Here is a 13140-nt window from a genome sequence, read left to right on the forward strand (position 1 = left end):
CAGGGCAAAGAGAACTGTCAAGGCCTCTGATAGTCATGCACGTAGGAATAGGGTCGCTGCTATGAGTTTCAATGCCTGTGAACCATTGAACTTTGGAACTTGAACTATGCGACACTAATGTCAAGTCCTAGTAGAAGCTGTAAGTCACATCTCGGATAAGCCGGGCTGCCATCGTTCAAACCTCTTAGTCCATGCTCGGCAGCGAGATCAACAAGACTCGTGCCTCGTTCATTTGTCTTGAGGCTTCCCCAGAGTGTATGACGGGCGTTAAAGTCACCCATGATTATTCAAGGACCTGAAGTTCTCATGAGTATGTCGTTTAGTCTCTGTCGATCAAGTCGACATGACGGGGATATGTAGGCGCCTATCAGTATGAACGAAACTTTCTTCTTTCTAACACGGAGACACGCGTATTGATTATTGTTGTGAGGCTGCACTATTTGGTGAACATATGTGTGCTCCTTGCGGGCATATACAACAACCTGACTACGTTCAATGCATGATGAAGAAAGAAATGATTAGTTGTCCGACAGTCGAATTGTCCTTGAAAAATTAGGTTCACAAGTTATGATAATGGGGAAGTTGCTCTCAAAAACAAAGTGCCGAAATTCTGATGACATCCGTGACTGCACAATTCTGGCGTTCTATTGAAGTATGGAAGCACACTTGACTTGTTCCCGGAATGGCCGCAGCGGTCGTGGATAGCAAACCCTCTTGTTACTGTAGACCCGCAATTACTGGTTCAAGGGAATCCAGGACTTGCAGAGCGCATTTAGCGGATGGCGTTTGCATATTATTTAGGAGTGCTCAAATAACACTCACCAGCGACCTCAGCATAGCAACCACCTGGACATCTTGCACTGCTTGATTATCTGTTGTCGAAGTAGTGCTTGGCGGTAGACAATTCTGTCACTCGGCGGAGAAGTGTGCCTTCGGTAGCGCAGGCTATGCAGCGTCAGATAATTTTTTCTGAGCCTCGGCATTCCTCTGACCATGAAGCTGTAGGGCGCTTGGCGGTGGTGGTGGTGGCGGCGGCGTAAAGGAACGCTCTGGAGGCAAAACAACTTTTTTCTTCCTTGGAAGCGCGCCTACGACGGGAATGGCGTATTTTAACAGTCGTTATCGCTTCCTTCCGCGATGAGCCGTCCTTCACCACTTGTCTTAAAATTATTTTCTCCTTCTTAATTAGTTGGTAGTTCTTTAATGAGGCATCATGATTTCCAGTGCAGTTCCTGCATTTTAGGGTAGTCGCCTTGCAAGACTCTGCTGTTTGGGTTTCGGCACAGCACGGGCAAGCTGCCTTGTTAAACATGCCATTCACTTGGCCCATTCTCAGACCCTTGTGGCATTGAAGGGGCCTCGGAATATAGGCTCAAACGACATGACGACAAAGGCCAAGCTTCACATGTGATAGAAGACAGTCGCCCTTGAAGATCACCTTGACACAACGGGAGATGCATGTTCGGCAAACTTGCGGTATGTCCGTAGCGTCAATAGCTGATTGACCAGAACAGGAAGGTCAGCATTTTGTATAGAGACGTCGACATCGTCTATGACGCGCGTTGTCGTGTCTCTGTCCTGTGGGATATAAGTACGGACTCTGATGTCACCAAGCTCCACAACAGCTCGCAATGTACGTAAAGCGGCCGGGTGCTTGACGTCTATGGCCGGAACCTTCTTACGTGGGTTAAGTCGAATGGCTATTATCTCGTTCGGCACGAGAGCTTCAAGTCATGCCGAGATGACTTGCCGATTCATGCTGCTCAGATAGGTCGAAGAATTAACGGGAACAAGTAGTACAGTGTGGCGTGGCAGACCACGGGAAGCCTTCACTGTTGACGTACTTCCTGGTGAATACTCGCCGAGGATCCTCCTCTACACCTTGAACTTCTCCACAGGGACGAAGTCGTCGTCGCTGTCATCGCTACTCGCCGTGTACAGTTCAGTGCTGGCACTGGCGGCGTCATCATCTAGGCTGTTCCGCTTCCTTGAGGCCAACGTCTAACGCAATGCCATGTCGGGACTACGTACAACGGGGTCAGGAGCCATCGCCACTCGCAGGATAGCGATGATCCCCGGAATGCATGAAAATCAAAATAACTCAGGGGACAGTAAGAACAGCATTCCACAGGAGAAACACTTCGTCTCAATGCAGCGATTGGACGGGTTCGGAGCGACCGACTGCACGTCTTCATGCATGTCCACGCACAATGCATCGCTATCGCTGCAAGCGGGTTTTCGCACCATGTCGTGAGCTTCACGCCGCAGCATATGAGTATGTGACAGTACACAAGCAACCATTGTTGCTTGGACGCTGTCAGAACGGTACAAAAACAAATTTGTTATAACTAGGGACTTCGATGCCTCCTTTGATACGCCGTCGGGACGATTCAATCTTTTCTTTTCTTTTCTTCTAAATTCTTGGGAGTTTCAATATCATTATTTTTCAAGTTGCATCGCACGCATGTTTATCTGCCTTCTCAGCGAGCGATTTCCCGCAGTTTGTTTTTCTTAATCCAGTGCATTCATTGTTTGGTGCTAACACTAACATGAGTATATGCCATGCCTTTGTTTTTAAATGTCCTTCTAAACGTTCCCGTTCCGTTCCAGTGAACTTGCCATTATCTAGCACCAAGAAGTTCATAGATCAAAGGTTCATGACATTGGCCGGGCAGTATGCGTGGGCGAGCATCTCAGTGCGGGCTTTTGCTGCTCACGGAATATCGCAGCACCGACGCCGTAGCGGAAGTCTTTCTCGCGGAAGTACTTGCTGCACACTGGAGGTGTAGCCAATGGCTGCTTGCTTCCAAGTTCCACGCAGCTACTTGTCATGCGGGTTCGTGTGAAGGCTGGCACCGCGGGCGTCGTTGCGTACGTCAGGCACTGCGGCACCGAGCAGTAGCCTACCCCGTTGGACACCTTCAAAGGCAGCCACTACCTGGTATAGTGCTTTCAGGTGATGTCATGCAGACATTAGAAGCGGCAAAACCTCCCCACTTAATCAGAACCGCAGCGCAGGTGGGACTTTTAAGTTTCGCTTTCAGCTGGCTTCGGCGCTTCTAAGCAGCCGACGCGGCCGCCGTGTCCACATGATCCCTCATACCACGTTACGCTTACGGCGACGCCAGATTTTCCAGTGGTCGAGCTCGCCCCCCAATGCGGATTTTTAAACCGGAATTTTAGAGGGCGGAATGCAAGAGCTCATATTCTTTGTTTGTTGAATAATACGGAATCGCAGTCAGTCGAAATGAATCTGAAGGGTTTCAGTGCCGTTTCTTGTAGCCTTTTATGGAGCTTTCGTATATTAATCTCCATTATAATCCGTGCCATGTGGCCTAATCATTAAGCTTTTCCAATAGCTCTCTGGGGCAGATTAGTTGAATGTTTCTGAAATTCCCTTAAACAACGTTTTTGCCTCGATGCCCATGCCATAGTTTTCTACAACAACTTCTAGAAGTGTCCTGGCGCTGACATCGTTCAGCCAACACGTGAACGATGGGCAGTATACATATATTTATGATCTTCGTTCTTGTGGATTCAGTCTTTCTTGTAGCTTTGTTTAGTACACTATTGGCCTTAATTGTCCCAGCTTGAAGAACCATCTATACTTTTCTAAATGAACAACGCTCTGCAAAACGCACATTGCCCACTAGCAGTTTAGCAGCCTGTCGAGGTGGCCAAATCGAACCGCGCCACGCCTCTCGACGCGCTGGCTTGCCCGCGAGAAATTCATAAGCGTGGTCTTCGACACTTGTTGGTTAATGCGTTCGTGGCGTAAAGGTTTATCAGGCTCCTGTACTGAGGTACTGTGTTCGAGTGCTGCTGTAGGAAAATTTTTATGAATGTTCATTTAGTTATTTATTTTGTAATGAAGAACAGTAGCGTGCCTGCGCCACAGCACCATCGCTACCGGTATGAGCGTGTGGTTGCTGTCCTTGACCGAGTGTTTCTGACCGTTACCCATTCGCCTGCGCCCGTTGCTAATAAATGGCTTAGAAAGTCGTGGACGTGCTGGGTTTCGACCACCCTGGAACTTCGGAGGGTGCCAAGGCCCTCCGCGCTAGTTCTTCTTTGTGCAAAAATGAAATTTATTTGCAAGGTAAATCATCTCGCCCAGCAGTGAGAGCGGGCTTAGAATAAAGAGCACATGGACCTCGTTTTGCAACTCACTTATGGACCGAATAATGAAGCTGTGCTGTAGCATACTGAGCCGAAAAATATTACCATTGCGTTGCATGTCACAGCTTCTTTCGACGCTGAAGTCAGACTTTTAATCACGCGCAAGTCTGCTTGTAACTGCCATCCAAAACGACAGTACTGAGCTCATGCGGCAGACTGTCACAAAGTGTTTGTAGTGTTTACGTTGTGAGCGTATGTAGTTTGTAGTAATAACATTTGTCCTGTGGCCAAAACCACACCCGCGCTCCCTCTGAAATAAATATATGTGAGCACTTCAAGCAACAAACGTCCTCTCTACGTATGCGCAGCTCCTTGCTTGTAGAAACATAAGTTACCGCGCTGCTCATAGGTTACGGCGCAAAGGTTAGATGGCATCATTTGTGATGGTAACCTATAAATTGCTCGCATGTTGGATGTTGTAACCTTTAGAAGGCACAGAAATATAAAAAAAACTAGAAAACAAAATACTTGTAACTTTATTTCATAAGTTACTCGCGCCCGAAAGTTACATTACAAGTTACTGTGTTTAGAGTGTAACAGTGGGCATGGTATGAGGAACAGCCAAATTTCCTTCAAGCAGTATGTCATTGGTGCGACATAGTATACAGCCGCCGTCAGGGACAGATGGGAACGACAGTAGAGTGACGTATGTAGTGGCTTGAGGCGACAGGCGGATGTTTTCGGAAGAGCATAACCGTGGCTGTGTGACTGGTTGAATATAGCAGCCGTAGGGCAGTTCAAGCTGAATGACACTAGACACGCGATCAAAGAAGGCTGATTGGAATGATAAAAAGACTAAGGTGAGTATAACGTCGTAAGGGCATTGATTCAAAACGGCAAACAAAACAGTCGTCAGGCACCCCACAATGCCAATGCGAGCGCTGCACTTTCCAACCACGGCAGGCGTCCCTCCGTCGGCAACGCGGAGGGTGCGTGATGCAGCGGGTGTAAGAACTTTCTTCAGGCGTATGCGCAATCGGACAATCATCATGGATATGTGCAGTGGCGTAGCAACAGGGGGGGCCGGGGGGCCGTGGGCCCCGGGTGCAAGGGGCCAGTGGGGAGGGGGGGGGTGTCATATACTCCTGAAGACACCCTTTCCGCCGGCTACACCCGGGGGGGAGGGGTGACGGAAGACCTATGGGCCCCGGGTGCCAGACGACCTAGCTACGCCACTGGATATGTGCACACCACTGTCAATGAGGGCTGGGACACTGAGGCCATTGACTAAAGCGTCCATCAAGTGTTCTGTTCGGTCAGCAAAGTGATCAGAGGATTTTGCCGTCGAGTCGTCAGTGCAGCGTCACCTCCGGGAGCTGCATCGCTTTGTTTTCTGGAGACGGGTGTCGGGGCTGCGCCGGGGACAGTGGGTGGCGAGCCTGTGGCGATAGGGATGACGGTCGACGAGGAGCAAGAGCGTCATTGTTAGACTGTTGCGGTGCCAATGATTGCTGGTAACAACACTCGCTCTGTTTGGGGTGATAATAACTACTGAATGGTGGTTGTGCCAATGGTGAGCAACGTTACTGATATGCCGGCAGGTAAATTAGATTGGCCGATCGTCTGCAGTTCGCCACTCAGCTAAATCGGCAGCGTGCAGTATACCACGGACCCGTCAATCGACCTGGAACATGAGACAGCTGTGAAGTGGCAGCGGCAAATGCAGAATAAACTATGATCGAGATTAGCCAGCTCTTCGCGGACCATTGCGTTCACAAATGGTGCTGTAGGCAAGCTGTTCGGCTCACTGGGGCAAGAAAAAAGGCGATGCAGGTGCCACGGCTTCAAGTTCTCACCGCACTATCCGCGTCGGGTCATCTGATGATGATGGTCGCTGCACTTCTAGCCTGTCCTCTCAAGAGGATATCTCAGCTGCGCTCAGCAGGCGTGCAAATGGCATTGCGATGCGGCCGCTCTTGCCCTGCTCAAAGCGTTGACACTGTTTTATGATGTCCTGCACTGTTTCACAATTTTTGCACATGAGTAGGTTGAAAGCTTCGTCAGCGATCCCATTCAGCACATGCCCAACCTTGTCTGACTCAGGCATATTGTTGTCGTCCTTACGGCACAGAGCCAGCACGTCCTGGATATAAGGGACGTATAACTCTGTGGACATCTGGGCACGGGTCACTAGTTCTTTCTTAGCGGTGCTCTTCCGCTCGGCGGGAAGTCCCGAGAAGTTCCTCAGCTTCTGTTTGCACGTGTGCCAGTCGTTAAGCTCTTTCTCGCAGTTGTCTTACCACATGTTCGCCGTGCCTTGTAGGGTGAAGACGAAGTTAGCCAACAAAATTGTCGGATCCCATTTACTGTGGGCACTTACAGGATCATACCTGGCGATCCAGTCTTCCACGTCGAGGTAGTCGGTAAGGCCGAATGTTCCTGGATCCCTCGGCTGAGCCAGCACAACCGTCGAGGTTGTAGGCGTTGTGTAGGCCACGCCATGCCGTGTGCTGCTTCGTCCGTCATGTCCAGTCCGAGGTGACGACCACTGCGGAGTTCCGTTGTTGTTTCTCGTGCGCATCCGGCCCCTCTCGCCAATTTGTTACGTTGCTGAAATCACAAATAACGCTATATTCACAATACTTACAAGAGAGACAACGATGCACAAACAAGATGGCTCTCGAGGCCGATTCCGCCTACGCACGTCAAATCTTCTGACACTGCCGGCACTTTTGTTGCCGTCACACACACACCGATATATATATATATATATATATATATATATATATATATATATATATATATATATATATATATATATATATATATATATATATATATATATATATATATATATATGAGCGTTTGTGTATTTGCGCTCGCTATAGTGGTTGCCGCCCAACATGTGCCCCCCACTCGTCCGAAGAGAGACTTTAAGCCCTGACAGCAAGTGTGTTGACGGCTTACCGGCAAACTTTTCGAATGAAGTATACTGTTAATCTGATGACCAATGATAAGGCTATAACAAGTGTCACTACTTAGTCATTCGTCGTTAAGGCAACGCAATTCAGTGCTTGCCTTGGCGAAGTAAAGAATCATTCCAAATATCCGAAATCTATATAGAAGTGGTATAGGGAATAAAACATATTGAGTGCGGACCAAATATGAAGAAGAAAATAAACAGATAGCCCCGTTGTCTTCAGGTTCCTTCACCCGCACTCCACGTGTTCCGTTTTGACATTCCGCATTCTGAAGCTTTCCCACCTTTGATATCCTCAAGTGGACAGTACGAAACTAACACTGTAGTGCAGCCTTCCGCAGTGTCATTCCATTCATACACTCTGTCCCGTGCTATGGTTTACGCATCCGACGAGCTTTGTGCGCCTCGTAACTTGCCACGCCATTTTTTTACTACCCAAGACAGCAATGTAAAAAGGAATTATGAGCTACTGGCCTATATGAACTGACCTATATACGCAATGGACATATTGATCACTGCAGGAAATACGTTTGCAAATCACACAATAGCGCGGGTTCCCGCGTCCGTAGCGCCGAGCAAGCCCTCTTTTGAGCAACTTAAGGCACGAAGGACGGTATGGGCCATGGGAGAGTACCATACAATAATTACTAGAAGGAACTATGGCGCTAATGCCTACGGGAGTTGAAAGCGGGGTGGTTCAGCCAGCATGGGTATGATGAGTGGTACATGGATTTGCCTAAACTTTGTCCTTCTGTCTTCTACCGTCTTCGTGAATTTGTAAACTGATCAATTTCAGCAAAGCACTGCATATAAATAAATAAACAAATAAATAAACATATTAAAAGTTTTCTAACGGCAGTACTCGAACACAGTACCCCAAGAACAGAAGCCAGATAAACCATTACGCCACGAATGTGTGGCGACACACACCGCGCATATTTCTGCGCACCCTTCCATCTTATCATCTGGCCAAGCATACCACAGCTGCACGCTGGGTTGCATGGTCGATAAAGCATAGCGCCACCGCCATGTCACCCGAGGTATGCGTCACCGACGGTGGCTATAAGAACAGGCTGCCTGGCTGATAAAAGCCGCCTTCTACCACCCGCTACCGTGACGAACGTAGCGTTGGTATGCCCGTCCGCCGGCCTTTACAGCCACCTTACAGCGGACCCTACCCAGTCATCCGTCGCGACGACAAAACCTTCACCCTGCGCATTAAAGGGAACGCCGTCCGCGTCTCTATCGACCGGCTGAAGCCGGCCTACACCGATTCCGCCGAACCAGCGAATACCAGTACACCCACGGACGTCCATCCACGACCGCCGACATCGCAGCCTGCTTCCGTCACTACGCGCAGCGGACGTCGCGTACGCTGCCCAGATTTTTTCAAGCCCTGAGGGCTCTCCACTCCGCGGGGGGGGGGGGGGGGGGGTTGATGTGGCGACACACACCGCGCATATTTCTGCGCACCCTTCCATCTTATCATCTGGCCAAGCATACCACAGCTGCACGCTGGGTTGCATGGTCGATAAAGCATAGCGCCACCACCATGTCACCCGAGGTATGCGTCACCGACGGTGGCTATAAGAACAGGCTGCCTGGCTGATAGAAGCCGCCTTCTACCACCCGCTACCGTGACGAACGTAGCGTTAGTATGCCCGTCCGCTGACATCGTTCACCGAATAAAGAAGCGTTACGTTTTTATGTTGGGATTCGTCCTTCGCTAGCCGCGACATCCCCACAAATGCATTCACCGACAAGCTTCAAAGATCACTTTTATGAATTTCTCGCGGGCCAGGCAGCGCGTTGAGACACTTGGCGCCTTTCGATTTGGCCACCTTGACAGGCAGCTAAGCTGCTGTAATTATTAGCGATTGTGCGTGTTCGCAGACCCTTGCTCACTTAGAAAAGTAAAAATGGTTCTGCAATTTTGGACAATGAAGGCACATAGTGCCTAAACCAAGCTACAAGAACTTCTGAAACTATCTGAAAGATGTACTTATAGTTGGCTGTCTGTATAAGCCCATGGAGCAAACCAGAATGAAGACTCAATGACTGATTGCACGGTTCGCAGCGACCGACTGCATGTCTCCATGGATGTCTGCGAAGAATGTTTCGCTTTCGCTGCAAGCGCGCTTTGGCCCCGTGTCGTGAGCTTTGGACCGCAACATGATCATTTGACAGTATACAAGCAACCATTATTGCGTGGACGCTATAAGAACTTCGACGCCTACGGTGACCCGTGATGCGTCGTAACGACGATTCGATCCCTTTTCTTCCCTCCAAGTTCTCGGACGTTTCAGTATCATTATTTCTAAAGTTCCATTGCACTGTATGCTGATCTGCCTTCTCAGCGAGTAATTTACCGCTGGTTATTTTTCTTTATCCAGCACAATAATTGTTTGGTGCTGACACAAACATGAACATATGCCATGCCTTTTTTTTAATGTCCTTACTGTACGCTTTCCATTCCAGTGAACTTGCCACCCTCCGGCGTCAACAAGTTCACAGATCAAGGCTTCATGACAGCGTCCATGTAACGATTGCACGGGTTTCGCAGCGACCGACCTGTAAGTACTCTGAAAACGACGGAAGTATTTCACTGTCCCAATAATAATCTTGGTCAAACAAAGCACATACTGGTTTACAGCCCCTATCTCTTGACCGAATACGTACAGTGAATGCTCACTGCGCGCGGTCGCTTTGATGAAGTCCCCCGAACCGGTTTCTTGCGTGAAAGGTAGGCAGTCGCTGAGAGAGAACTGTCTGTTATAGTGGGCTGTCCGTATAACCAAGTGGAGCATACCAGAATGAAGCCTCAATGCAGAGATTTCACGGGTACCTCGTGGAAAAACAGCTCTTCTCGATTCAAATGCCTGAGCCAGAGTAACCCCGAGTGAGCCATGATCGGACAAAGTCGATACGGTTGGAGCGACCGCCAGCAAGAAATTGGAGGCACAAAGTGAACTACATCACGGCCTCTCGAGTAATTCACGATACATCGTTGAGAAAAGCAAGAATACTTTATTTTAAACAGCAAACGCAAAAGGCAGTGCATCATTCTTCAAGCAAGGCAGCTCACAGCAAGGAAAGGAGATCCGATCACTCGACCGACTCGCTCAGCAGTCGTCGGCGGGTGGTTTGTTCTGCGCCGCAAGAGCCTTGGCGTGGGGACTCCAGAAGGGCCAGGACTTGAAACGGTCAGAGGCCAGGTACTCCTTGAGTCCCGGCAAGGCAGCCACACGCTTACAGTACTCCTCGAGTGCAGGGAAGCCCTTGCGGAAGGTGCTTGGGCCCATGGTCTTGACTACCTGCGAGAAAAGCAGTGACAATGCCTGCTTGATACCGCCGCACACTGAACTACCGGGCAGAAACTTTAAGCATAAAAATGAAGCTCGAGAAAATGTTAAGAACCCCTCATGGAAGAAGGACTGGTGGGCGTAACTTAGGCGGGGAGAGAATGGCGTAGTTTGAGGGGAGCCTGATACGATGGTGACGGTTTTGTACAAATGTACTGAGTTGTTAGTCTGATTATCATCTCACGCATCTAAGTGCTCCACCTAAAGCGTTAAATTTATTACAAGGTTTTAATAATGTACATCGTTACCGATCACAGCACGCCACTCGGCTGAGCTTTAAGCTGCCCCGGATCAGGCGACGTGACTTCACCAGATGAGGCCACTAGTGCGAGTTATCCCATTGGCTACCCAGGGCGTCTCATCAATAACTTTTCAAGCGTTTTGGTGAATAAATGTTGATCCAATTAGTTGAAATGTTAGTTCGTTTTTATAAAAGGGAAAATAGAAAGGGAATACACAAGGACAATTTGTCACTACACTAAAGACATCCGGCGCAGCAAGTGTAGTCTGCTTGTGTTACAACGTGCTTCTTTTGTTGAGATCTCGGCAGTAATTCAGTGTTTGTCTCGATGTTTCTTTTTACGAGCACCATGGTTGGTCCTTGTTACGCTGTGGACTGCATACGCAACGACTGGCAATGTGTCAAGCAGCGACATTGTGTCCCTCTGCAAGGCAGCAGATGAGCGGAGTGGCTGCAGCGTGTCGGGGTGGCGGTATCCGATCGGCGCCAGCGTTTGCGTCCATTACGTTTCAAGGCATGAGTGGAAGCGCGAACGGTTTGCACGATGCAGTCCACTGGTGGCACACAGAGCTCAACACAGAACTAATGTAGCAGTAACCTAGAGTATTCTATTTTTCTGGCCGCGTAAAGTTTTGGTAGGAGCGTGATCATGAGCACCTTTTTTTGCAGACGTTTACAATGATGAACACTTGGTTAGAGCTATATTAGCTCATTGAGAGGTTAGACTGCGCCACGGGCCGTACAGAGCTATGAGGCCGCTCATGTACGCCTATGCTAAAGGTCCTTCCTCAACTTTAGTTTACACCTCCACCCGTCCTTCAAAACGCCCAGGTCGCCTGTGGTTACCAGAATACGGGATACGTTCAGCGCTGCGACAGAATGCTCGCAACGCACGCTGCTTCAATAACTCTTGCTTGGGGTCAACTGCCGGGCGGCTGGCGGAGAGGTTGGAGAGGCTTCGCGCACTGGCTTCAAGACAAACCGAAATAGACGACAGCACGTCCTATTGAGATGGAGAACCAGTGAAGGCGGAGCTTAGGCCCGCTCACACGGCGAAGGAGTCGAGAAAATGCATGGCTATGAAGGACGGTAACTTGAAATCGTTCGTAGCTCTCTTAACACTGTACTAGACGCTTCACATAGATTGTGGTGCGAATGATTTACTGTAGCTGTACCCAACGCGTCTACTAAATTTGTGCGACCAATTTTAGGGGCCTTTTAAAGAGCAAGGAGATATTCTCCTGGCATAAAGGAAGAAGTCGAGGTGAGCAGGCCATGTAGGGGCAGAATGGCGGTTGCTCATTGGAGTTCCGCAATGAGTGCCAAAAGAAGGGAAACCCACTCTAGGACAACAGGGAACTAGATGGTATGATGAAATGAAGAAACTCGCAGGAATAATGAGGTCATCCAATGAAAGAAAACGGTAGTGGGGATCGCTGGATGGAGAAATTAGACTGCTTCAGCTATCTATGGTGATTTATGGCCGACCTGTCAGTTTTTATAGCGAAAGCGGTTATAACGACACTCGTGGCACGTTCGTGTCGTCGTGCTGTCCCGGAATAGACGGCGCACGCGCGGCGAGCGCGTGGGAGGATAGAAGGTCTTTGCAGAGGCGCAGTGAGCTTGGCTGCAAAAATGATCAAGCCAATGGGAAACGCCTCGCACCACTCATTTGGCTAGGCAGGGAACACATGGCAGTATTCTGGCTTCCGCTGCTGACACCAGGCTTACTCGAGTACACAGCTTTCCTGCTGAGGAGCGGTGTCCATATTACGTCTTGGTGCGCATAGTGGTGTTATCGGAAACGATAGTAAACGTAAATGTAACTATATATAATCGTTTTACTAGGCGCCAAAAGCCCATGGTTTTCCGATAGGCTAATCTCGCAAACCACCCAAGTGCGCTTCTAGCACGGCTTTCCTTATCGATCCAGCGTTGCGACACGCCTGGTACGTGCAGGAAGATATTCCTGCTTCGTAGCAGTAGTTGCTTCGCTTGTGTCGTGCCATGTCTCATCCGTGCGTTATAACAGCGTTTTAGGAGCTCGATCACCGTGCTATACCTTGCTGTCACTTAACAGATTTCTTTCGTTCTAAGAAACTACACATAATATTGTGAATACGTATTCCAGGGGCGGCTTGCACGAACATTTAGGAACGAGAATAACGAATTTACGAACGCGTTTTTGTGCGGACTAGGTGTTGTCGATGGAACATTTAAGAACGCATTCCTAAAATCCTTATTTTTGTTATAAATGTCCATGCAAGCCACGCCAGACCTATCTTTGAATGCTGTAAATGCGGCTTCGTACTGGGCATCGTTCCAGCGAAATTGGTTGGAGAACACGAATGAACTCAATCACTGAACGTTGAACATTTTGCGTGTAGATGTCCGCTACAGAGAGAAGTCGTCGGCGTTCGGACGACTGCCTGGCCGTT

General features: G+C 49.1%; 1 protein-coding gene across 2 annotated transcripts in view; it reads right to left on the reverse strand.

Moving 5' to 3' along the window:
• Positions 1–10106: 10106 nt before the first annotated feature.
• LOC135913844 (glutathione S-transferase Mu 1-like) overlaps positions 10107–13140 on the reverse strand; it is a 29206-nt gene continuing 26172 nt past the window's right edge. Inside the window, exon 4 of one of the 2 annotated variants that reach the window (XM_065446544.1) lies at positions 10107–10409. In XM_065446544.1, coding sequence (XP_065302616.1) covers positions 10222–10409 — 188 coding nt within the window. In that variant the 3' untranslated portion in view covers positions 10107–10221. Of the gene's footprint in view, positions 10414–13140 lie in introns of both variants that reach the window. The other variant, XM_065446543.1, reaches the window with a different exon arrangement.

This window comes from Dermacentor albipictus, chromosome 5, assembly GCF_038994185.2.
Source record: "Dermacentor albipictus isolate Rhodes 1998 colony chromosome 5, USDA_Dalb.pri_finalv2, whole genome shotgun sequence".
Classification (NCBI taxonomy): domain Eukaryota; kingdom Metazoa; phylum Arthropoda; class Arachnida; order Ixodida; family Ixodidae; genus Dermacentor; species Dermacentor albipictus.